Source organism: Drosophila suzukii, chromosome 2L, assembly GCF_043229965.1.
Source record: "Drosophila suzukii chromosome 2L, CBGP_Dsuzu_IsoJpt1.0, whole genome shotgun sequence".
NCBI classification, from domain to species: domain Eukaryota; kingdom Metazoa; phylum Arthropoda; class Insecta; order Diptera; family Drosophilidae; genus Drosophila; species Drosophila suzukii.
This window is the reverse complement of record NC_092080.1, coordinates 22261779-22285840: the sequence shown is the minus strand read 5'-3', so window position 1 is coordinate 22285840 and position 24062 is coordinate 22261779. Positions and strand designations below refer to the sequence as shown.

At 40.2% G+C, this 24062-nt stretch overlaps 2 protein-coding genes across 11 annotated transcripts in view; both read left to right on the top strand.

The window, feature by feature from the left end:
- The window catches only part of Pde1c (Phosphodiesterase 1c), a 117599-nt gene that overhangs the window by 83887 nt on the left and 9650 nt on the right, over nucleotides 1-24062 (top strand). For 4 of the 10 annotated variants that reach the window (XR_010654835.2, XM_065867965.2, XM_017076593.4 and 1 more), the window contains 5 exons: nucleotides 223-474; nucleotides 3518-4085; nucleotides 9453-9566; nucleotides 9994-10056; nucleotides 11928-12443. Coding sequence is in view for 9 of the 10 variants with exons in the window: in XM_017076593.4 (XP_016932082.3) it covers nucleotides 223-474; nucleotides 3518-4085; nucleotides 9453-9566; nucleotides 9994-10056; nucleotides 11928-12443 (1513 nt within the window). In the remaining variant the exon portion in view is untranslated. Of the gene's footprint in view, nucleotides 1-222; nucleotides 475-3517; nucleotides 4086-9452; nucleotides 9567-9993; nucleotides 10057-11927; nucleotides 12444-17537; nucleotides 17664-24062 lie in introns of all 10 variants that reach the window. The other 6 variants (XM_017076532.4, XM_036813062.3, XM_017076566.4 and 3 more) reach the window with 4 other exon arrangements.
- On the top strand, nucleotides 13413-16065 carry esc (extra sexcombs). The gene is made up of 4 exons (XM_017076643.4): nucleotides 13413-13637; nucleotides 13709-13842; nucleotides 13923-14094; nucleotides 14995-16065. Exons 1-4 carry the CDS (start codon nucleotides 13578-13580, stop codon nucleotides 15904-15906), a joined length of 1278 nt encoding a protein of 425 aa, XP_016932132.1. The 5' UTR covers nucleotides 13413-13577; the 3' UTR covers nucleotides 15907-16065.

Genomic DNA, 24062 nt, shown 5'->3' with positions numbered 1-24062 from the left:
AATAAGTATTGATTAATAAAAACAATTTAATTCTACCCTGAATTAAAATTTAAATAACTGTGGGCTCCAGGGAGAGCTTTTATATATAAATAATAAACATTTTCCATTTATGGGTATCATTAACCATTTTCTACTTGCTATTGACGAAGATTAAAAAAATGTTAAAACATTTTTAAATTCAGAAAAATGGCTTAAACTAACAGTGCTGCCCTTTATTTTCAGTTGCCAGCACGCCGGAGAGTTTGCCCAACAAGCGGGACGAGGCAAGTGGTGGGGCAGGCAGCACCGGCGGCAGCAGTGGTGCAGCGAGCGGTGCAGCAAGTGGGTCGGCTGGACCTGCAACTGGAACTGGGACTGGATCTGGAGCCGGAGGAGCAGGTGGTGTCAGCACGCCGGCCCAAGAAGCCGTCAGTCCCACGGTCTCCGAGCTCAGTGGCAGCGGCACAAATGCGACAATAAATGGTCAAGTGGCAAGTAAGTAAGGAGCAGCTCATGGCATTCTGCATCCGTCCCTCGCTGTTGTGTGCCTTATTTTTACATATTTCATCATCCGATCCTGGTGGGCACTGGGGGGAGGTCGCATTATAATTTCCATTTAGAGTAGAGGACAGGACACCGCAAAGCTTGTACACCGCCCGCATAATCCATCCTGCACCAGCTGCGGAGATTGCGGTGGCTAAGTCGGGCTGACATCGCTCGGAAATTGCGGGAATTTAGTTAGGATGGGTAGTTGTGGCTAAGCACTGGATTGGCTAATTGAAATTGCAATGCAGCGCAGTTCCCCTAATTACGTTTTTGTTTTAATGTTTGGTTTTTATCGAGCTAAAGCAAACTAGTTGTTTCTGAACTACGTTTTACGCCCTAGGCTACATACCACAAATGAAATTTTAAATCCTATTTAAATTAGCAAAGCCTAAAAACGGACCACTCTGTTAATTATAATTAAACAAATAAATATATTGACAAATGGAAAAGTAATACCATGGAAAACATTAAAATAGACAAATTAATTTCGTTCAAAATAAAAAACCAAATACAGGTAAATGTGACAAATTAATTTAATTTCCAAATTAAGAATTACAATTATAAATTTATTTCCATAATAGATTTGCAAATTTCAAGATTAGATACAAAAAAATGACATATTTAATTTAACCGTACAGGCATTGGTTTAAACAAGTGCTGAGCCTCGGAAAAAAGGTTGCCCCTTGGGCTTTTGTGCAATTATATTGTATAGCAGACTTTAAGGCATGATAATATTAGGAGAAAAAATACCTTCTTTGAAAAACTTCTAAGGGCATGTTTTACCGGCATCCGACTACGTCGTTCCGTCTTGTTAACTTTTTAGAAATACAGATCGTCACGCATCCCTAATTAAAATCATATGAATTGTTTGTTTTAAGGAAATGGTATATTTATAAAAATAAGGTTTGGTGTCTCTTTCGCAAACTGGATTATACTTTGGGGTACAAGAACATGCTGTAGTTAAATCCATTAGGGCAAATAGGAACAGGGGAATCAACCCAAAGTAAAGCAAGCCTTTGATCTATAGTGTTTACACTCAATGGCACTCAATTTTGCGCGAATATGTACCACAAAGTCGTACCCTTTATAGCGTTAAATTTTAATTTTATCACAAGCCTAAATCAAACAAATTATTTTTTAAAGCAAGTGGTTTTAGGTTACTATTCCAAATTACAATTTTTTTAAATGAGCACTTTTGTTATAACTGAAAAGAACATCCGTTTTTGCTCCCGTTTTTTTCAATCAGTCCTTAAGTTTTTAATTAGCAATAAAACTCAACAAACCCACTATCATAACTTAAAAAAACATTGATGGGAGACCATCGATCATGTTACCATTTGGGAAACACACTTTATGTGGCCATCATTCCACCTAATTGGCCGCGATTTTCGCCAACTCGCTCGCTTGGGTCAAAATCAGCGGAATTGGGCTTAGCCGTAAGCTGATGCCAGGTGGGGCCAGCTCATCGTTTTTCTCCGGTTTACCCGACATTGTGGGGTAAAATGAAGCGTTGAGAGTCATTAAGGACGTGAAGAGTCGCCAGTAAAAGAAGCGTAAAACATTTCATCCCAAAACTGGGGTCGATAAAGAGCCCGCGTATCTAGCAGTTAAGCTAAGGAATCTCGGGTGTAACATAAATTTAAGTGCAGCATAAAGCGGATTTTATGACTGCCCCATCACCTCTCTCTCGAGGTGCTTGCACTGTCAAAATAAATGGAATGCAGTTAAGATTCTCGCAGCCAAGACGAAGACACTCAGTTCTTTTTTTGTGGAGGGAGACAGGTTGGGGAATTCGCAGATAGATTGCTCTGTACTGTGTACACCCTCCTTGGCACTTGACAAACACACACAGATAAATCCTTTGCACTTTTTGTCGACACGCCCGGGAAGGCAACTTTGGGCCAACTTGGAATGATGCCACTCAGCCAACTCGAGGGCCAAGAGTTTAGGGAAAAGGGCCAGGTCCTGCCTCGCAGGAGGAACTTCTTCAAGGGCTTTTGTTCGCTGCTCGTTAAGCACTTACCCCAGTTGGGGTTAAACTAAATAAAGAATTCTACGCTACAATGCCCTCAAATGATAGGAATAAATTATTGATTTCTTGTCGATTGTATCAAACGATTTCTGACCCAAGAAGAAAGCAAACGGTGGAACAAAAATAGATAGAAAATGTTTGTAGCAAATGATTTACCTTAAAAAATGTTAATTTCTTAAGTTAATAACTTTGCAATATTCTTCATAAGTAATTTTTGTATTTGCTTTTAAATTCCTAGCACAAATGTTTTGGTATCTTTTTAGTTATTTAAGTTAGTACAAAATTAGAAAATTTATTAAAAATATTAAAACAAATTTCTTGATACAGCTTGTTCTTAAACTCTAAGCTTATTAATAAAACTACGAATCAATAGAATTATTCCAACCACCCTTTAAAAAACACAGAAAGAAATATTCAAGTACATTATTCTTGAATTGAGATCATTGGTTCTTAAAATCCGTGTAAGTACATTTTGGTATCAATGTTCTCATATTAGAACGAGATGGTGAGAAGAGAAAAGTTATATTGAGTTTATTTATACACTACTGACTGGACTAATAGTTTATTTGTTGAGATATACAATGAAAATACCGCCAATTCAACTCGATTTAAGCAAAATGACAACTATTTCATCTTCAGAAATGTTATATTTTTAACAACATTTTCAACTCAGTTAAGAACGTCAGACTTTTTTCTGTGTAAAATTTTAAGTCAGCAAAAACTAAATCTCTTTTCAAAATTGTTATATCATAAACCATACTTTCTGCTTTTGTATATTTTATTTACTCACTCCTTTGTCCACTGTTCTACCCTCATCTGAACCCTTTTCCTCGGGGCCCTTGGTTGCTTCGTTAGTATCCCAGTAGGGCCCTAATCAATGTGTCAACAGTGAGAGTGACATAAGTAAGCAGACGGCAACTAAATCAGTTTCTTCCCCCGATTCCCTTCGGAATTTTGCAGGACACGGCTCACTGACGATTATCCGACGCACAAACAGCCGCAACTTCTCCCAAATCGACGGCCAGTTGGCATCGCCCTCGACCACCGCCTCCAGCAGCACAGTTCCGGGAATTAACTTCGCCCAGACGCCGCTCAGTGACCCACTTGCGGAGCGCCTGTGCTTTCGTTCCGGGAGCAACGGATCCGCATCCACATCCACGCCCGCCGGCGACAGCCGATCCAGCAATCAGGCCACCAGCTCAGGGCCATCCGCCAACGCCGCCGCCAAAATGCAGCCATCGTCGCCGAATGCCACCAACTATCTGGCCGACAACATTCAGGTCTCGTCGGCCACTCTATCGCAAACGGAAATGGTCCCGGGTCGCGATTCGACGGACTACACCACCATGCACTCGATAAACGTCGGCGCCGGCAACAACTCGTTCCTGCGGGGGGACACTGATATTCCGCAGGAGTCGGGACACTCCTTCGAAACGCCCTCGAATATATCGTTCGCCGCCGGGCAGTGGGATACGGAAAGTTTGCCGCAAGTCGACACGCCAGATGCCCTCAACAAAGCGGCCGGGAGGTAAGTTCCATTAAAAAATCCAACTTATTTACTCGCTTTGAGATGTTATTCTTGTTACCTGTGTGGTATTTGTGCCAAAGAAAGCGTTTCCTACTGGAAAACGTACTATATAATCTTGCTCAGATCGGAGTAGGTTACCGGAATCCTGAATTTGGACTACCTTCTAGCTTTGCCGAGCTTTATAATCTGTTTTTACGAACCATTATCTACAGGAAAGTTAAGGTTTAATAATACAATAGTATACGTTTTTTATTATAGATCGCGTCGCAGTTAAATAAGCATTCGTTGTCGTAGGTTTTGGAATCCACTGGCTGGTTCAATGATATATTTTTGTCAATAAATTAAAATTTACAAAGGTATTATAAATTACTTTAAAGAGACGGGCTTAAATCGGCACTTACAGTGCCTAGATTAGATTATATGCCTGTATTCCGGGTATTAGCACGTCCCCTACTTGTGTATTATCTAATGTATTTCCCACTGCATTTAAGTTCGCATTCGTTGTAGGTTTCATTGTCCGTCTGTCCGTATGAACGCCGTGAAACTGTAAACTGTATTAGCTGCAGTACTGGGATTAAGCGTGCAGATTCTAGAGATTCCCGCGCAGCGCAAATTTGTTTCGTCAGGGTGCCATGCCCACTCTAACACCCACAAACCGTCAAAGCAAAATACAATTTTAAACAATGTCTACCGCCACCATACCCATATATTGAGATCGCGATTACAATCTCGTTTCGCAGCTTGCATCTCCCTTTTGGTCCCTTTAGCTGAGTAACGGGTATCTGTAGTCGAGGTACTCGACTATAGCGTTCTCCCTTGTTTCTTTTAGAACTCACCACTTTGGAAGTATGTTTTTAGTATTTCTCAACTATCTTCGAGAGTAAACTTACCCATTTCGAAACCCCCAAAAATATTAATAAATATAATATGTAGTTCAAAATGCAACCGCTAAATAGGCCACCCTGTATTGAAAACGTTAGGTCTTAATTGTAATTATGCAAAAGCCTAATTAAGTTATCTCCGGCAGAGAATATAAATATTTTGCTGATATAATTCAAAACGGTTCCATATGGAACTGAACATTCGTGTTCCTAGCACGTCCCCACCTAGGCTACGGAATTGTCTTTCATTTTCGCTGTGAGGTTGAGGCTTGGGTATACATATTGGAGTGATCAGACTTCGACACTTATTTATAAATGAACCCAAAATTCGTATATTTCTCAAACGATAAATCGAAAGTTAAACGTTAAGGTAGGACTCGAAATCGATTTGCACACATCTTAATATTTAGTCGAGTTAAAGGTGTTTATTTAAAAAAAAACATTTGATTAACAGTCGTATTTCTATAACGGCTTATATTGACTAAAAGTTTTTCCAATTCAAATTTCTCAAATGTAAAAATCAAAACATGCCTAACAATGAATTACAGTTTCGTTGTCCTTGTAATACATTTTTAAGATCTTTATATTCCTGCTACTAGCAATATCCGTTTTTGACCCAGGTAATTCCTTCCGCTTTTCCTAAGCAATTCAGTTGACAACGGTTGAGGTAGGTTTTAGACTTCGATCCACAGACACTGGCAGTAATGAGAGGGCACGAACAAGGATTTTCCAATTCTTAGGCCGCTGACAGGACCGCAACTGTGAGCATGCAAAAAGGCATCAAAGCGAGGCAACGCATGGTATAAGTTCAAGACTCATCAGACAAGACTGAAGCTATCACAATCGACCGACACTCATTTCTATTTCCACCAGGAAGGGCTATATATTTAAAGCGATAAATTTAAATTTCTAATTCGTAAACGACTTAAATGGTATGTTGTGTTTTGTAACACTGGTTATTTTATACCATTAAAATGGTAGATTAAGTTCTTGAATACAAAATCATAAGGGAAGTGCTCAAAATAATTCATATGCGCAATAAAGTATTTAAACAAACTTGTTAAGTTTTGAGTGCATTGCCTCAATCGAGGGTGTCAAAGGACTTCCGGAACTGCAGGAATGTGCATATGAAGACGGACTTCGTTTACTCTAAATTTGGTTGTATGAGACAGTTAAATTCTGCGAATGTAATTCTTACAACTCAAAACTATGTTGCTGAAATGTAGTGAATGAGTAATTGTATTTCGACTATTAATTTCATATATTGATTCTATGTTTTCTTCCGAGAGTTAGCAAACTCCTATCGTCCTTTCAACGGGCAATGGGAGTATTTGTCAACCGGTTTGCAGATCGGAAGTGCGCACCTGCAGCCCGGAGGAATCGTCATTGACATGGCCACAGGAGCCATCAGACAGACGGCGATCAAAATTGTCCAATTCATGGTATAAGTTTTGAACTAGTCAGATGGGACTGGAGCTTTATATATGCACCAGGAAATAATTTCTATTTAAAGCGATAAATCATAATTTTATTACTTGAGCAAGGCAATGCATGGTTTCAGTATTAGACTGACCATGAAGAATTGCAGTTTTAAAATCCTTACGGCACCAACCATATAGAAAGGTATATATTTATTTATTTATATCTCAACGCTACAAGTGCACACTTATAATTATCGCGCTAGTCACATTGAGTTCATATTTTTAAATTATTATTACTTTTAAATTATTGACATATAAAACCAATATAATTTTACACTGAAACAAAATCTTCAAAATTTTTACGTTAGGCAGATTTTGGCTAAAACAAATAGCTTTTGAACAGATGGACAAGGCTAGAAAGGCTTTGCTAGTATTTCTGATTAAGAATACTCCCAAAACCCATAACTCTAGAGGTTTGGAGTTTATCTAAACTCCTGTGGATTAATTTTGCGACTCTAATTCTTTATAACTCAAAACCTACCGACGGTAGACAGATTTAAGTGTTATGGGTGTTAGAGTGGGCGTGGCAAATTTTTTTTGGATCAATCGATAGGTATTGACGAGACCAATACATTTCAGTTAAAATTTGTTATCTAGCATGAAAATTGTGGGAGTCACAGGTTTGGGCGGTTTGTGGGCGTTAAAGTGGGCGTGGCGAACTTTTTTCGGGTTAATCGATAGGTATTGATGAGAACAATACATTTCAGTTAAAATTTTTATTCTAGCTTCAAAACTGTGGAGCCACAATTTTGGGCGGTTTGTGGGCGTAAGAGTGGGCGTGGCACTCTGCTGAAACAAACTTGCGCTGCGTAAGAAGCTCAGGAATCTGCACTCCAAGTCTCAATAGCCTAGTTCTTATAGTTCCCGAGATCTCAGCGTTCATCCAGACAGACGGACAGTCAGGCAGACGGACATGGCTAGATCGACTCGGCTAGTGATCCTGATCAAGAATATATATACTTTATGGGGTCGAAAACGCTTCCTTCTACGTCACATACTTTTCAACGAATCTAGTCTACCGTCTTACTCTACGAGTAACTGGTACAACCTGTTGCTCAAATGTAGTGAATTGAGCAATTTTTACGTTAAATTCTGCGATTCTAATTCTTTATATCTCAAAACAAGGTTGCTGAAATGTAGAGAATTGAGTAATTTTATTTCGACTTAATTTTTTTCATTTACATATAATGTTTCCATTTTTACTTCCGAGAGTTAGCAAGGTCCATCCTTAACCACTTTAACTGGATGAGTTAATGCTGCACAGTTTAGGGCGCAATCGTTGGGGTAGGTAATGTTATCCGATCCGCAGACCTGTTCAAGTTTTGCATAACACATGCAGGGCATAGGTGCTATGGCCACTGACATGGCCAAAGGAGCCATTAAACAGAGAGCGATCAAAATTGTCCAATTCATGGTATAAGTTTTAAACTAGTCAGATGGGACTGGAGCCTTATATATGCACCAGGAAATAATTTATATTTAAAGCGATAAATCATAATTTTATTACTTGAGCAAGGCAATGCATGGCTTTAGTATTAGACTGACCATGAAGAATTGCAGTTTTCAAATCAGTACGGCACCAAGCATATAGAAAGGTATATATTTATTTATTTATATCCCAGCGCTACAAGTGCACACTTATAATTATCTCGCTAGTCACAGCGAGTTGATATTTTTAAATTATTATTACTTTTAAGTTATTGACATATAAAACCAATATAATTTTACACTGAAACAAAATCTTCAAAAATTTTTATGTTAGGCAGATTTTGGCTAATAAACTCAAAACAAGGAAGAACGCTATAGTCGAGTACCTCGACTATCAAATACCCGTTACTTAGCTCAAAGGACCAAAGGGAAATGGAGATATGCAAGCAGCAAAGCGATATTGTAATCGCGATCTCAATATATGGGTATGTGGGCGGCAGACAATATGGCCGTTAGAGTGGGCGTGGCAAACTTTTTGGCTGTTTGTGCGCTGCGCACGCCTAACCCTAGTATTGCAGCTTTTAAAGATTCTGACATCATAGCGTTCATACGGACAGACGGACAAACTGAAATGGCTTGATAGACTCGGCTAGTGATCCTGATCAAGAATATGTATACGTATGGAGTCGAAAACGCTTCCTTCTACCTGTCACATACCGTCTTACTCTACGAGTAACTTGTACAACCTGTTGCTCAAATTTAGTGAATTGAGCAATTTTTACTTTAAATTCTGCGAATCTAATTCTTTATATCTCAAAACAATGTTGCTGAAATGTAGAGAATTGAGTAATTTTATTTCGACTTAATTTTTTTCATTTACATATATAGTTTCTATTATTACTTCCGAGAGTTAGCAAGGTCCTTTTTTAACCACTTTAACTGGTTTAGTTAATGCTGCACAGTTTAGGGCGCATTCGTTGGGGTAGGTAATGTTATCCGATCCGCAGAGCGGTTCAAGTCTGAGATAACAGATGCAGGGCATAGGTGTAAAGGCCACTGACATGGCCAAAGGAGCCATTAAACAGAGGGCGATCAAAATTGTCCAATTCATGGTGTAAGTTTTAAACTAGTCAGATGGGACTGGAGCTTTATATATGCACCAGGAAATAATTTGTATTTAAAGCGATAAATCATAATTTTGTTACTTGAGCAAGGCAATGCATGCCTTTAGTATTAGACTGACCATGAAAAATTTTAGTTTTCAAATCTGTACGGTCCCAAGCATGTAGAAAGGTGTTGACACTTAAGATCAGTATAATTTTACACTGTAAGAAAATCTTCAAACGGTAGTGAATCGCTGCGGAAACTAATTGCTTCCGGACAGGCTAGTACTCCGGATCAAGAATATATGTCCGTTGAAAGATTGGAAACGCTTTTTTCTTACTTTTTCAAACTTTCCAAAGTAAAGGGTATAAGAACTTGGCAATGCTAGCATATATGTTACTTAAAGTTATATGCCTTTTACTTAGCATGAAACTGCTCAAATATTGTACTAAAATGTGTTTAAAACTCCACAGAATACGCAGTCTGCTCCGTCGCATGGACCATGAGACCGTTGCCTACGAGGATATGCAGCGCAATCTACATTATGCGGCTCGTGTACTCGAAGCCGTCTTCATTGACGAATCAAGGTAGGTGAAGGTAGAAGTGATCTTTTACCATAAGACAGCCCCAAAAAATAGAAAATTTTGCAAGCTTCTTGGCGAGCTAACCTAACCAAGAGGATAGCGAGTCGAGACGAACCGGTCCTTGGACAACTCTGCTTCAGCTTGTGCTTCCTTGGGGCTCCCATCGAATTGGTTTAGGCTTTGTAACCCATTTTAGGAGTAGGATCCATCCGACTAACGCTGCGTAGTTTCAAAATTTCGGATTTGCACCCAAGGCAAGCTTCCATTTACCCATCATATCATCTAACTTCGCTATTTAAAGAGATAACGACCTTTAAAGCCTAATTGAGGACCCTTATACCAACCGAATGTATACATATATCTGAATATTTTTCTTTTTATATCCGTTCTGTTACTGTTACTCTGTGTGTGTGTCTGTGTTATTGAGCAGAAGCCCCACAACAGGTAAAACAAAGTTGGGGCAGATTGCGTCCTCATCCGTTGAGAGCGAAGAGTAAGTGTTCCCATCGAGTCAAACTTGTCGCTTTGGTTTTGTCGTTAACTCTGTTGATTTTTAACTCTAACATCTCGTCTATAATAAAACCATACCCGAACTCGCGCCCACATCAAACCTGAAACCCACAGTAACCACTATTATTCACCTTTCTCACAACTTTCTTCTTCCAACTTCTTTCTAACTCTGTTACCGACTATTTCTAACCTCATTCTTTGTAGTGCTCTCTTCAGTTCATGTATTTCGAGAATCGAAATCTATTCTATGCCTTGCTCTAACAGTAAAAAAGAAACTAGTCCATCACCATTATCAATCGTATCTATTCTGTCTTCTATCTCTCATTAAACATCATACCATATAACGTTTGCAGAGATCGAGTATTTCTTAGCCCTAGCCTAGCCTTACGTAACGTATAACTGTGTACTGTATTCTTCGGCTCTTGAGAATTACTAAGTTAAGGTTAAGACCCCAAAACACCGTCCCCTAACGATTCGCAGCACCGTATTTTATTGAAGAACTTTAACTCACCTGTCTGCCATCAATTCTCAGTGTCTTACTTTTGTGCTCGTCATTTCTCTCGGTGTATCTGCATTATTTCTACTCAGTTCGCCAGACCGAATTCTCTGTGTGCTCCCTCTGAATCTAACCCGTATTCCTACTCTTCTGCTATAACTTCGCCTCTGAAAAGCTATTCGCTATATAACTTCAACTCCTAGTGATGTGCAGAAAGCGATAAATAATTTTGAAGGGTTGCATTTTAAGGATGGTCGGGCAAAGCCGTTTGATAGGATTTTCTTTTTATGTTTAAAAATATATTTTTTAATCGAAGTCAAGAGGTAAATGAGCGAAACTAATTACTCTACTTATTTCGGTAAACATTTTTTGTTTTATTTTGAAAATATTTAAAATGTATTCCGGTAAGCTTTGCACTTCGCAGCCCGATTTCGGTTCGCTTTCCAGCCGCAGAAGGGAACCCTCCACCAATACGAGCCCAATGCATCAGTGCATTTTTATTATTTACCACACTTTCAATTAAATCCCCCACCGAACCACTCCCGAATGTCATCTGCATATGTATGGACTGTGTATGGAATCCATTGTATTCAGGTGCCAGGCCACATGAATTATTAAAGTTTTCCTACCTACCGAACCCACTCATGACACGATTCTTCGATTTACATAGCCAAGTGTGGTTGGATTGAAAGTGGCTTTCCCTATTTGCCCCACTTATTTTATTCCTTGTTTTGTCAAAAACTCACAGTTTCAGAGTTAACCTTGCTTGCCATTAAGGCTAGCTTTGTATATTGTTGTGGAATTGATGCGTTTTAAAACCTCGCCCTAAAGGGACAAATTGAATTCCTTGAGCTATGAAATATTTTACTTTCATGGTTAAATCAAATTAAGGCAAAAAGTTACAAACTATGTATATTACAATATTAAAATATTTTTATTTCAAATATATTTTTTTTCACTTTTGTGTTATTTCAAAAGATAGTTCAACATTCCTTTAGGGCGAATTTTAAGAGCTAACTTACAGATATTTGTTGCTGGTGAGGCCTTCTTCGTGGGAAAAGTCCGATCCCCTACCCCTACTAAACCCTAAAGCTTTACCACAATCTCTCAACTGATGTTCTATTTATATATTCTTTCTTTCTATTGCCAAAACTATTTATCTAAAATGAAAAACATGAAAACTTAATGAAAACTTACACAAACAAACCGAATGCAATGCAACATGAAATCAACGTGGTGTCTCGTAATCTAACAATTGCCCATTGCACCGGTTCGCTGTTACTCACTGCCAACTGCTGGTCGCCGAAAAAACACTTGACCGCCTGCCTTGGACTCGAAAATGGCGCCCAAACCCGCAGAGAGGGCTGCAACGGGAACTGCAAGAACCTGAGCTGCAGTCGCCACAGCCACGGACGAGATGACCGGCAGCAGCAGGTGGACAACAACAACTCGAACAGCAGCTGCAGCCTGCAGGAGGTGGCTCCGGGGGGAGCAGGCGGTGGTGGGGCCCCGCCGGCGGGTGACAACCAGGACAGCATAGCGGGTCGCACCAAGGGCGTCTCCCTGGCGCCGCAGACCCACAGCGGACCCACTGGGCCCCCATCCTCGCCAGAAACCAGTTCCCCCACCCCACCTGCTCCCAAACTCCAGCCCGCCCTCGAGACCGTAAGGGAATCGGTGATGGAGGAGGGTCCTTCGAAGGAGCCAGGCGACCAGGGAGCACCACCGACCACGGAACCGAGTGCCAAGGCGGCGGCGGAGGGTTCAGGGGCCAGCGGCGGCAGCAGTGGCAGCTGCAGTAACCCAGCGACCGTGCACCGGCAACGGCGCCTCAGGACACCCACCTGGGCCAGGTCCATGTCGACGAACAAAACGTACTTGAAACTTCATTTCTAAGCTAACCGATTATCCGTTACGCCTCTTCAGTTCGTTCGATTTGCCTTCTTTTTCGTTTGACGTTTGCGTTAACTACCAACAACAACAGCAGCACGCTCCAGAATGAACTACTCTATCTAACAACTCTGTCTATCTATCTCTCCTCCTTCCAACTCCAATCTATCTGTCTGCTGACCTCTGTCTGCGATTTCCACTGCTGTAATCTTCTGTCTAGCCTCTGTCCCCTACCCCAATCTTTTGCTCGCTTCTGTTGTAAATAACTATTTATCCTAGACTCATAAGAAAAAAAAGAAGACACTTGTTTTGTCCCCCACCCGCGCTCTGCGTGATTGTAAATGTTCCTTGCCGCGACTTTTGTAAAAAACATTTTACAAATTACAAAAAAAAACTGCGTTGGATCACAGATTAATGTAATTGTGTTCGCAAACGTAGTTTGTTTTTACAGACGCAGAAACTGGAGGTTTCGAATTTTTCTGTCAATTTAAATTTCATTAAAGTATTCCTAGGCTTACCATGTCTTAAAGAAATATTAAAATAAATAAAGTCATTTTTGTTTTTCAGTTGGACGTCGCACTTAAAATTGTTGTATACAATGTTTGTAATATATGGTTAATTCCGAAACAAACTTAAAAAATGTTAACTAAACAATAACTTCCAGTTTCTGTACACATGTCGCAATTTAAAACACTTATTTTCGTCGACCAGTGTAATTTTGTACATACATAGTCAGTATACCACACATGAAACCATGGCATGTTACTTGTCCTATGTTTGTTTACTAATAAATCTAGCTTGCGCATGTGTTTTGTCATTTAAAACTTTAAAAGTGGCGCCCAAGTCTCTAAGTTATCGCCTTATCGATTAATGGTTGTCCAACACTGGCCAGCTGATCGTGACCAGGTGGCCACTCCTCGCAATGGTAAGACCGTCCTCGCCAAAATAGCTCGGTATTTTTCGCGATCTGTGGCTGGGGTCACACTATTGCCGCCAAAAAAAAACATTTTACTTCCCTCACAATTTAAACATTTTTAGAGGCGTAAACTAATAGTTTATTGCAATCGGGGGCATATTTTGGGGTTCAGTTAACCGGGAAAACGTGCCGCGCGTTCGAAATGAGCAGTGATAAAGTGAAGAACGGCAACGAGGCCGAGGAGTCGGAGGAATCATGTGGCGTGAGTAGCGAATGATAAATGGATGTGCGAGATGGGAATTAATGGATCTTTTTTGGGCCCTGCGTCGGCAGGATGAGTCGGCCAGTTATACGACCAACAGCACCACCTCGCGGAGCAAGTCGCCGTCGTCCAGCACGAGGAGCAAGCGCCGCGGACGCCGGAGCACCAAGTCGAAGCCAAAGAGCCGCGCGGCCTACAAATACGAGTAAGGAAAAGCAATTAACTATCGAGCTGGCATCTGATTCTGAGCTGATTCCCCTTTCCACCACTCCCCGCCCCCAAAAGCACCCACGTGAAAGAGAACCACGGAGCCAACATCTTCGGCGTGGCCTTCAACACGCTGCTCGGCAAGGAGGAGCCCCAGGTCTTCGCCACCGCGGGCAGCAACCGGGTCACGGTCTACGAGTGCCCCCGGCAGGGCGGGATGCAGCTGCTTCACTGCTACGCAGATCCGGATGTGAGTTCCGTAGATATCTACTCATTTTCAAGACCTAACGTATCGGTTAATTAGTGTTAGGGGCTTTTAATGCTCACGTCGTAATCTTAAATACAAGAAAACCTGCTAGGAGAAATAAGAAACCCTTGCAATTTAAATGGCATTTGATCGTCTACGAGTGATCCTGCAAGCCGGAAGACAGCTTCTCCACTGCCAAGCAGATCCGGATGAAAATTCCCTAGATATAGCCTCGTTTTCTAAAGCTTAATTCTCAGTGTTTTATAGTTGGAAACTTCTTATACTTGCATTGTGTTGACAAAATCTAAAAACTGTTTGGAAATGAAATCCAATTTGCCTGTTATAAGTCCAAGTTGGAATCTCCGCGTCAGGGTGGGATCAGTAAGTTGGTTATATAGTTAGGGTATGTTAATAGTCATAATGTAAGCACAAGTAATAGAATAGGAATTTGAGGAAAATATGGAATTAAGGGTAACATTTTGATATAAGCATTTACTTGATAGAATCTCCCTTTTCTTAGCTATAACCCTATTTTAGAGCAGTCCAGACTTCGAAGTAGTCTCTAAAAATATAAACATGTTATGTTTAATGCAGTCAGATGAAGCATATTACCAACATCGATATTATTTAACGGTGGCTTAACTCATCTAAAGTTTTAAACTCTGAAAATAGGGTGTTAAGATCAAATACCAGTCAAATTTGCTTCTCCTTAGAAAATCGATGATATTCCATCGTTATTCCAATGGTTAAATATTTGTTCAAATCCAAAGCTGCTGATAGTCTTTTATTGTAGATTAGGTATAGCATTTTACCCTTTGTAATCTTAGATCGTACGAAATCGTAGGTCAGGAAAATGAGTCGAAAATCGCAGAAAATATTGAAAACTTTTGAATTGCTCCCCAGCCCGATGAGGTATTTTACACCTGCGCCTGGTCGTATGACCTGAAGACCTCTGCCCCACTCTTAGCCGCTGCAGGATACCGCGGTGTCATTCGAGTTATCGACGTCGAGCAAAACGAGGCGGTGGGCAACTACATTGGACATGGACAGGCCATCAACGAGCTGAAGTTCCACCCACACAAGCTGCAGCTCCTACTTTCGGGCAGCAAAGATCATGCGATAAGGTTGTGGAATATCCAGAGTCACGTGTGCATTGCCATCCTGGGCGGAGTGGAAGGACATCGCGACGAGGTGCTATCCATAGACTTCAATATGCGTGGAGATCGCATCGTGTCCAGCGGCATGGATCACTCGCTGAAATTGTGGTGTCTGAATACGCCTGAATTCCATCACAAGATCGAACTATCGAATACTTTCAGCCAGGAGAAATCCACGCTGCCTTTTCCCACGGTTACCAAACACTTTCCCGACTTCTCAACGCGGGATATACACAGGAACTATGTGGACTGTGTGCAGTGGTTTGGCAACTTTGTGCTCTCCAAGTCCTGCGAGAATGCCATCGTGTGCTGGAAGCCAGGACAGCTTCACCAGAGCTTCGAGCAGGTGAAGCCGAGCGACTCTTCCTGCACCATCATTGCGGAATTCGAGTACGACGAATGTGAGATCTGGTTCGTGCGATTCGGTTTCAATCCCTGGCAGAAGGTGATTGCCCTGGGCAACCAGCAGGGCAAGGTGTATGTGTGGGAGCTGGATCCCAGTGATCCGGAGGGCGCCCACATGACCACCCTGCACAACCCACGCAGCGTGGCCACCGTGCGACAGATCGCCTTCTCCCGGGACGCCAGCGTCCTGGTTTACGTCTGCGACGACGCCACCGTGTGGCGCTGGAATCGAAGACAGGCGGCTGCCATCTGATGGCACTTCAAAGCGCAACCACACACCAAATCTCACGTGGCCAAATCTTTTTACATTTCCCTAAATTAGTTCCTAGTTGGTTAACATTAAGTTAGAACTGTCAGTATGCCTCAAACAATTCCTAATAAATCCAATGAATGGTTGTCGAGCCAATTATAATTATGTAAAAGAGTTTAATTTACTTGAAATGTGTCAGAATAATAGTTGTTTAACCGATTTGAGTTCTGTTTGCTTACTGTTTCCTTAATTTATTCAAAATAAAGCAAATGAGCTGATCTAATTCCGAATATGCTACCCTAAAGATGTATTACCTACTTGAATAGAATCCGAACTGCTGCTCTTTAAGCTGTGTAAACGTCTTCAACTTGGCTGAGTGTCCCCAGTTGGCAATTCTAATTGTGGAACAAAGCAAAGCTTCGCATAACAAATGGCTTTCAATTGCTACGTCATTTATATGCATTGCTGCACTGGCAGGGAGCTCCAATCTGCTGCTGTTGCCCGGGAATGTGGGGGATAAACGCGACGAAATTGAAACTGCCAACGGGAGTGCGGAATCGGGATGAGCGAGTGAGTAACCAAGCGGCGGACAGCAATTCCAGGCAACCATAACAGCTCCCAGCAGACTGATTAAGCGGACAAAGTCCCACAATGATTTGCCATACCCTCGCTCGGTTTTTATTGAACGCTTTCGTCTGATGAAAGTGCGGCCATTTCTATCATGGCTTTTTCGGGTGTAGGTAATGGAAATTTATGAAAATAGCTTGTTCTATTATGATGGGAACTTTGATGGGGTTCCATTTGGAGTCCGCTATCCTAAACTATTCCTGCGTCATAAACGTGAAGAGGAATTTATGAAAAAGGTTTCAGTGTGTTTTCTTTTAGTGCGAAAATAGTTGGGCCTCGCTTATTTTACCTACACTTTCTGTACATTCTTTTCTAGTCATTGGATGAAAATAGAGGCAACTTTGTGGGTACAAAAATCGTAGATATTTAAGCTAAGTAGGTGAGAACTCTTTATTTTTATTCAAGATAAAACAGTCTTATATTTATAACAACATATTTTTAGTTGTGTCTTAAGCAAAGTCATCTCTTTCTTCGGTATAGGAAGGGATAGATATTTAAGCTACATAGACAATACCCTTTTTTAAGGAAAAGGAATTTGTATATTTATATTTTAAGTTTAATTTGTTACTGTGGAATGTTAAGATAATAGGGTATCTCAAAGTTGTCAGGTTTGCGAGCATATATTTTTGCTCACATCGTTCTCGGTTGATTGGGTTTGCATCTTCTTTGTCCGCCGTTCGTTGACCGCACTCCTTTCATCTCCGAACACCCGGTTCCACTCCATTTGGTGGTTGTGATTAATTAGCTGGAGATGCCTCGGATCGACTTGCCTTTGGCATTAAGTTGTCGAATTGCGATTCCCAGAACTCGTCGAGGGTTTAGCCTTGACACGCAGAGTCAAGCTAATCCGGAGCCATTGTTCTAGTTCTCCTTTTTTCGAGGGAGTACCGGGTGGGGCCATAAATTAAATCGAAAACCGAAGCGGGGACTTTCCATTGTTCGGGGGAGTCGTGCTCCTCCTGGGCGCCTGCATTATGTTTGTCATTTGTACTTGTTTGTCTGTCCAGATGCAACTCGGCACGCTCCTCGGCCACCAGTTCCACGCACGTCCTCAGCTACGCCCGTCGCCACAGTCTCATCCACGAGCGCGAATACGGCGTCAACTCCAATAAACGACGCATCATCCGCCTGCGGTTTGTCCCCCCAGCATCTCCTCCACATCACGCCGTCTGTTCTGTTTCGATGTTGTCGCTTGCACTGGAAAAAATATCACTTCCAAAAGGCCTCTAGTATTTTAAATTTGTTAAGCATTTATAGTAACTACACATAAAAATCGACACATAATAAATATTTATGGCTGATGCACTATTATTACGAAGTTTGCTTAAAACGTGTGTAATTTATAGGTAGAATATATAGCAACAAAGGCATAAAGCTTACAGGGTATGAAAATAATATTTATATGCTTTAGAAAAATCTGAAACAACTTGTTGTAAAAATTTTATTTATTTTAGGTCAAGATTTTATGAATAACTAAATTTCTAAGGTTATTTTGGCAGAGAGATAAAAAATTGAAACTACAGAGCACCATCTTCTTTGGAACGGCCACTAAATATCATAAGATAACCCAAAAATCTTACAACAAAATTTATATCCATCAATTTATAGAATACCAGTTTTTGAAATGTTTTCCAAATATTAAAAACCAATAAATTTGTTATTTTAACTAGAACTACGAATAGACAAAAAAAATATAAACTAGCACCATCTGCGGGTTTTTAGTTACTATAAAAATTTGATATTTCAGTTAATTTTTTCTCCTCCAACTTTTACATTTTTAATAATCCATTAATAGCCCATCATATACCTACTTTCTCCGAGTGCATTTGTGTGATTGCCTCTGCTGTCTTTCTGTGAGTTCACTCGCAAAATACGCAATTACCCGCACTCTGCACTCCGTCACCACGAACCCACTCAGATGATGATTTGCGTCTCGCACTTGTCGGTCCAAAATTAATCAAGCCAAGCGCCGCTGGTGAGGAAAGTAAGGATGTGCGTCCTCCAAGAGGCCGTCACTTTAATTCGGTTTACATGTGCCGTCGACACCGAAATTAGTTTAGCGCGTCAGTTTTGGCAAAGCTCGAAAGTCAGCCGGTTGGTTAGGGAAGGTCTGCGGGGTACTGTCCCACTAAAAGCCCCCAAATCAGTCCAAGAAAATCCCCGGCTTTGGTTTTAAGCTCTTAAAAGGGGGGCGTTTCGACAGCCCTCTTTCGATTTATGAAGACAAATCGTCAAAAGGAAGACGCGCGTACTAAAGATTTCCCTAAAAGCCCACAAATTACTTCGATCTGAAGACCTGCTAAAATAAAAGAAATAAGAAAAACTCTGGGGAATTTACTTTCATTATAATAAGGTTGGATGTTCTTAGGAACGGAAGCTATTTTCTTATAAGAATATAATACAGAAAATTTAATTCAAACCAGTTGTAAATAAGTACATAAAATATTGTATTTATTTATTTAAGATGATAGTAAAGCTTACAAAACCAATACTAACATAGGAGGTGTAGTGTTAGCTATGAGGCCTTCGACTACGTGTTTGTTTACTTAATTTAACCATATAATAATAATATACATAAAGTTACGAATTTCTGAAATCCCCAAAGTATTATGTTTTCAAATATGTGATTACCACTTCATTTAATTTAAAGATAGGTATATATAAACCAGTTCCAAAAAACAAAACAGTCGAGGTGTAGTGTTAGCTATGAGGCCTTCGACTACGTGTTTGTTTACTTAATTTAACCATATAATAATAATATACATAAAGTTACGAATTTCTGAAATCCCCAAAGTATTATGTTTTTCAAATATGTGATTACCACTTCATTTAATTTAAAGATAGGTATATATAAACCAGTTCCAAAAAACAAAACAGTCGTTGTATTGTACTTGTAGTTTGGCGAATTTCAAGTTTCCTATTCAATTTGCATAAATGCTTACACTGAAGACCCATAAAAGTACCCACAATACCCAAAGTATCTTATCATTGCCGCCGTCGCTGACGCAATTTTGCTTTGTTTAATTATGATAAATACAAATAATAATAAAACTTCAAAAAGCTGAAACAAAGAACTGCAGGAATCACAAATTCTGTAAAATTTGAGGTAGATATAAAACTGCTCATGGGTATGCGCGCATGTGAATGTCGTAATCAACGGCGCAGATATCTATTGTTGAAAAATTCACAAATTAAATGCCATTTTGCGGCTTCATTCATGCCGATAAGGTGGAAATAAATTTAATGTGTTTTCGTTTTCGGACCCCGCACACATCGCGCTGATCGGACAGAATAGTGAAAAATATGTAAAAAAGTTTCGAACCCTGAAAATAAATGCGAATTATTCAATAAATCACAATTAAAGGGAAATTTCGCAATTATGCCGCAGAGGAGGCGTCATCGGCGGGAGGGCGTGGCAAGCAAGTAATTGGAACTGTATCATTAATAGTCATTAACTCTGATTGGACGAGTGGCGGATTGTCAGGTCTCGTTAAGTGATGTATGTGCGCTATAATTAATGGGTTAGCAGCAGTTTTCATACCTGCAGCAGAGACCAATTAAAATTGCGGATAATATTCAAATGAGTCAGACGCAAACCCCCATCGACCGCACGGAAATTGGGTCACCAGTCCTCCAAACCCATCCCCCGCGTTCCAAGTTGAAGGTTACTCTTAGTAGGTACATATATAAACAGTGGCTAAACGTCGTCGAGTCTCATCAATCATCTTCCGGCGAGTACAATGGGAGTGACCCAAAAAAAACAAATAACCCCGGGACCCAGCACCATCGACCCCACCTTGAGGAGCCCAGCTGATACTACCATTACCCAATGCGAAAATCAATAACAAATGATGTTAACTGCCAATTTCTGCCACATCGGCCGGCCGAAGTGCTGGGGAATGGGCGAGGGAGTTGGGAAATGTATCCAAAATAGTCGCATCAAATGAAAGGACCTTCGGCCCGGTCTGTTGTCCTGCTATTACGTCCTGTCTTGTCTTCCGCCTTTCTGGTAATACAAAGCGAATACGCACTTTAATCGCACAAAGCCGTTGGCGTACTTTGATAAGCGAGGGTTGTTATTGATGTTTTTGGGGTTAAGTTGGTAAATAAGTTAGTAAGGGTTGTACAAGTTTATAAATATAACATTCTTTCGTATACCAAGGGTTTTCTCAAGTCAAATCAAATCATTCAATCAAAATTATCAAGGACTTTATTATTTCATATGGTCTGTACATGTTCTACAAAAAGCTACAGCCATCTTGGGCAATTTCGTTCAAATAAATTTATTTCTGACCTTATAAAGTAATATAATAGCCGTCTAATAAATGTTGATCCTTTTAAAATTATAATTAAAATAACATGTAAATTATAATTTACTTACCCTTTCATTCAAATTTGTTTGTTTTATGAAACTATTTTATTAGGTTTAATAAATATCGGATGATATTTATGAATATTATCCTCGGACTAGCATTGGTTATTTAATTCAATAGAAGAATTTCAAGCCAACCTTTAATAATATAAATTCTTTAAGCAACCCTCGCAGTATTCTTTCCAGGTTTTTCCCTAAATATTGGATATACAGACATAAAAAAAATATTACTTATTTTTTCCTTTCACCATACCTACTACTTATAAGAATTGTCCTCGGACTAGCAAAAGCTCTTTTACTTCAAAAGCAGAATTTCAAGCCAACCTTCGTTAGTAATATAAACTCTTCAAGCAACCCTCGCAATATTGTTCCCAGGAAAAACCCTAAAAACAAAATAAATAATATTCATTTTATCGTTTCACCATAATTACTATTTATGAAGATTGTCCTAGGATTAGCATTAGCTTTTATACTTCGAAAGCAGAATTTCAAGCCAACCGTCTTTAGCAATATAAACTCTTCAGGCAGCCCTCGCAGTATTCTTCCCAGGTTTTTCCCTTGGCTTTTGTGCTACGTTATACAAACGTCCTTGTGCAATCTCCCCCCCATTCCATAACTGTTGGAAAGTGGGTGGGGGAGAGGGTAATGGGACATGTGAGCCGATTTCGTGGGTGAGTTTTCAAAAAGCCGCCGACAACACAAAATCATTGGCACAAAACAAAGCTGTCAATTTGCCAGCAATTTCCCGTGTGCCGTCAACGGCGATGACAGCCAGAAATGCCGCACAGAACGTCATGGGAGCAACGACAAACCGCTCGAGGCACAAGTACAGGAAATTGCACGCATAACTATTAAGTAGCATGCTTCCCGGGAAAATTGGGGGATGTGGGTGGGTGGGTAAAAGCCGGGTCTCAGGCAAACTCATTATCATTGCTCCTTTACGGCGCAATAGTGGCATCATTTTGGCCCCAGTTCCTGTCATCAAATGACCCCTAAAATCAACCAACGCCCCGAAACCATTAAAGAACAGTTTCCAGAAACTTTCAGGTTTTAGGTTTGCGCAACTGAATTCTTAGTTGTACCCAGGAAAGTTTAATAGCCTTGCAAAGTACGCTTAAAAATGAAGTTTTACATAATATTTAAGAAGTAGTAAAAGTAGTGAACTTATTTTCTATTGAAACATCTAAGGTGGTTTTTTAAACCTTACCAACTTAAAAGTAACTATTGTTATATACTTCTCAACCCAAAAGTGCTTAAGTATTTTCACCATTTCACAAAATAGTTAAGATGCATTTGTTAAGTTACACTTTCACCAACAATGCTTGTAAAAAATCCGTGCAATTAATTATTAAAACGGATGACTATACAAGCATTTTCGGAGCACTTCGCGCTGCACTTATTCGACTCCAGCTGCAACCTGTTGCAGACTTTAAGCCATGTTTCCAAGATTAAAGCTCGCGTGCTGGCCAACTGCATATCCCAAGGAAAACTGATGGGAATGCTTATGGAGAAATCATGCAAATGTGCCAATAACTGATGCAATTTATTTTAGCAAACGCGCAGCACGCAATTTGCCGCACGCTCGAGAAATGAAAATTGAATCAAAAGAAAAGAAGAGCGAGCACGAATCGAAAATGCAATTGGTAAGAGAACTGGGAAAGTGGTGGCGAATTTGGACCTGGTTTTATGGCGGCCTACTCCCAAACCCATCCCCATAATAATCCCACAGAAAAAAAAGAAGGGGTCGCGGCAAGTCATTAAACAAAAGGCAACGCCAAGGACCCAAAAGGAAGTTACTTTCAGTCACAGATACTTGGCTGCTTTCTACGAATTCTGGTTAAATGAATTCGTGACGTTGCCGTGTTTATCAGGCTCCGGTTATTCCCTTTGCTTCTGCTGGTTATTACAGCCAAAGCTGTTCTTCTTCGGGATACTTTGTTGGTATTGTTTTGTGGATGCCTTTTAGCATTTTGTGTAATTGTTTTGCGGGAAATAGTAAAAATATATAGGTTTGTGTGTGCACGAGTGGACTAGATCCAGCTTGGAAATACACTAGGCGAAAAATGTGTAGGGAGTCTCGAAAAAAGAAAGAAGTTAAGGGTTTACCAATAGCTAAAAATCGAACTACCATTAGAACTCCTCTCCATATTTAGAATTCAATTAAGGGTTGGCTGTAAATCTCACTACAAAAGGTTGAAAATAAACATACCCAACGTTAGGTTTTATAAGCTTGTTTTGTTCCTTTCAATTTACTAAAAAACCCCTTTTTCTGCTATCTTTATGCTTCATATTGCTTTTTATTAATGCAAGAAATCAAAAAAATAGCAAAAATAGAAATACTCGTCTAACCATTTATACAAATTAGCAATCTAAGCTTCCTAAAGTAAATGTTCAAGCACTATTATAAAACTCTTTCTCAACTATATGAATCATTGCAGACCCTTAACTAGTTAATCTACAGCATCCAATTGTTAACAAAATACTCTAGGTAAAATGAGGAAGTTATTATGAGCTTAAAATTGGCTTGGGCTAAGTCCTGATTTATTCAAGAACAGAATAAAATATTTTACCAACAACATTTTTCCAAGACCTATGGTGTTTTTTTTCCAAAACTATGATCCTATAGTAAAACTAGATTTATTTGATTTGTTATAAATAAGACAACAGGAACTTTTCTTGACAAAATAGAAGGAACTTTTCTTTAAAGGTCGGTCTTTTCCGGTCTAGAGAATCATTATACAGAAGATACAATTTTTGGGCAATCTTAAAACTTTGAAAATCTTTAAAGAGGGAATAAAGTATATAGCCGATTCTCCCAGTGACTGGTCTTTGGTACATAATAGTGCTGTGTTGGGCTTGGCATGACTCGGCGATGTCTTACTGCTGACATAATTGATATGGGCCACCTAGCACGGTTTTCTCCAAGTCTTCCATTTTCTGCCGGCCTTAAATGTTCCTCCTCCTGCAGTTGGCGTGTGCCGTCCGTGGCTGTGTACACGCAATCCTGCTGGGCCAGGACTCCCGGGCTCCCGGAGGCACGCAAGTGGAGCTGGAATGGCTTCTTCTGGCCAAATTTCGCCAACCGTCAGCGGGTTTTTTTCGCTGGCGCTCGCCGCAATTCAGTTTAAACTTAACTCGCGACCGGCCAAGTACACAAAAG

Excerpts from the sequence above, each read along its gene's own strand:
- esc (XM_017076643.4), top strand. The coding sequence starts at position 13,578 with ATGAGCAGTGATAAAGTGAAGAACGGCAACGAGGCCGAGGAGTCGGAG. Across the intron at positions 13,638-13,708 it reads AGTCGGAGGAATCATGTGGC|GATGAGTCGGCCAGTTATAC; the intron begins GTGAGTAGCGAA and ends CTGCGTCGGCAG. Across the intron at positions 13,843-13,922 it reads CGCGCGGCCTACAAATACGA|CACCCACGTGAAAGAGAACC; the intron begins GTAAGGAAAAGC and ends CGCCCCCAAAAG.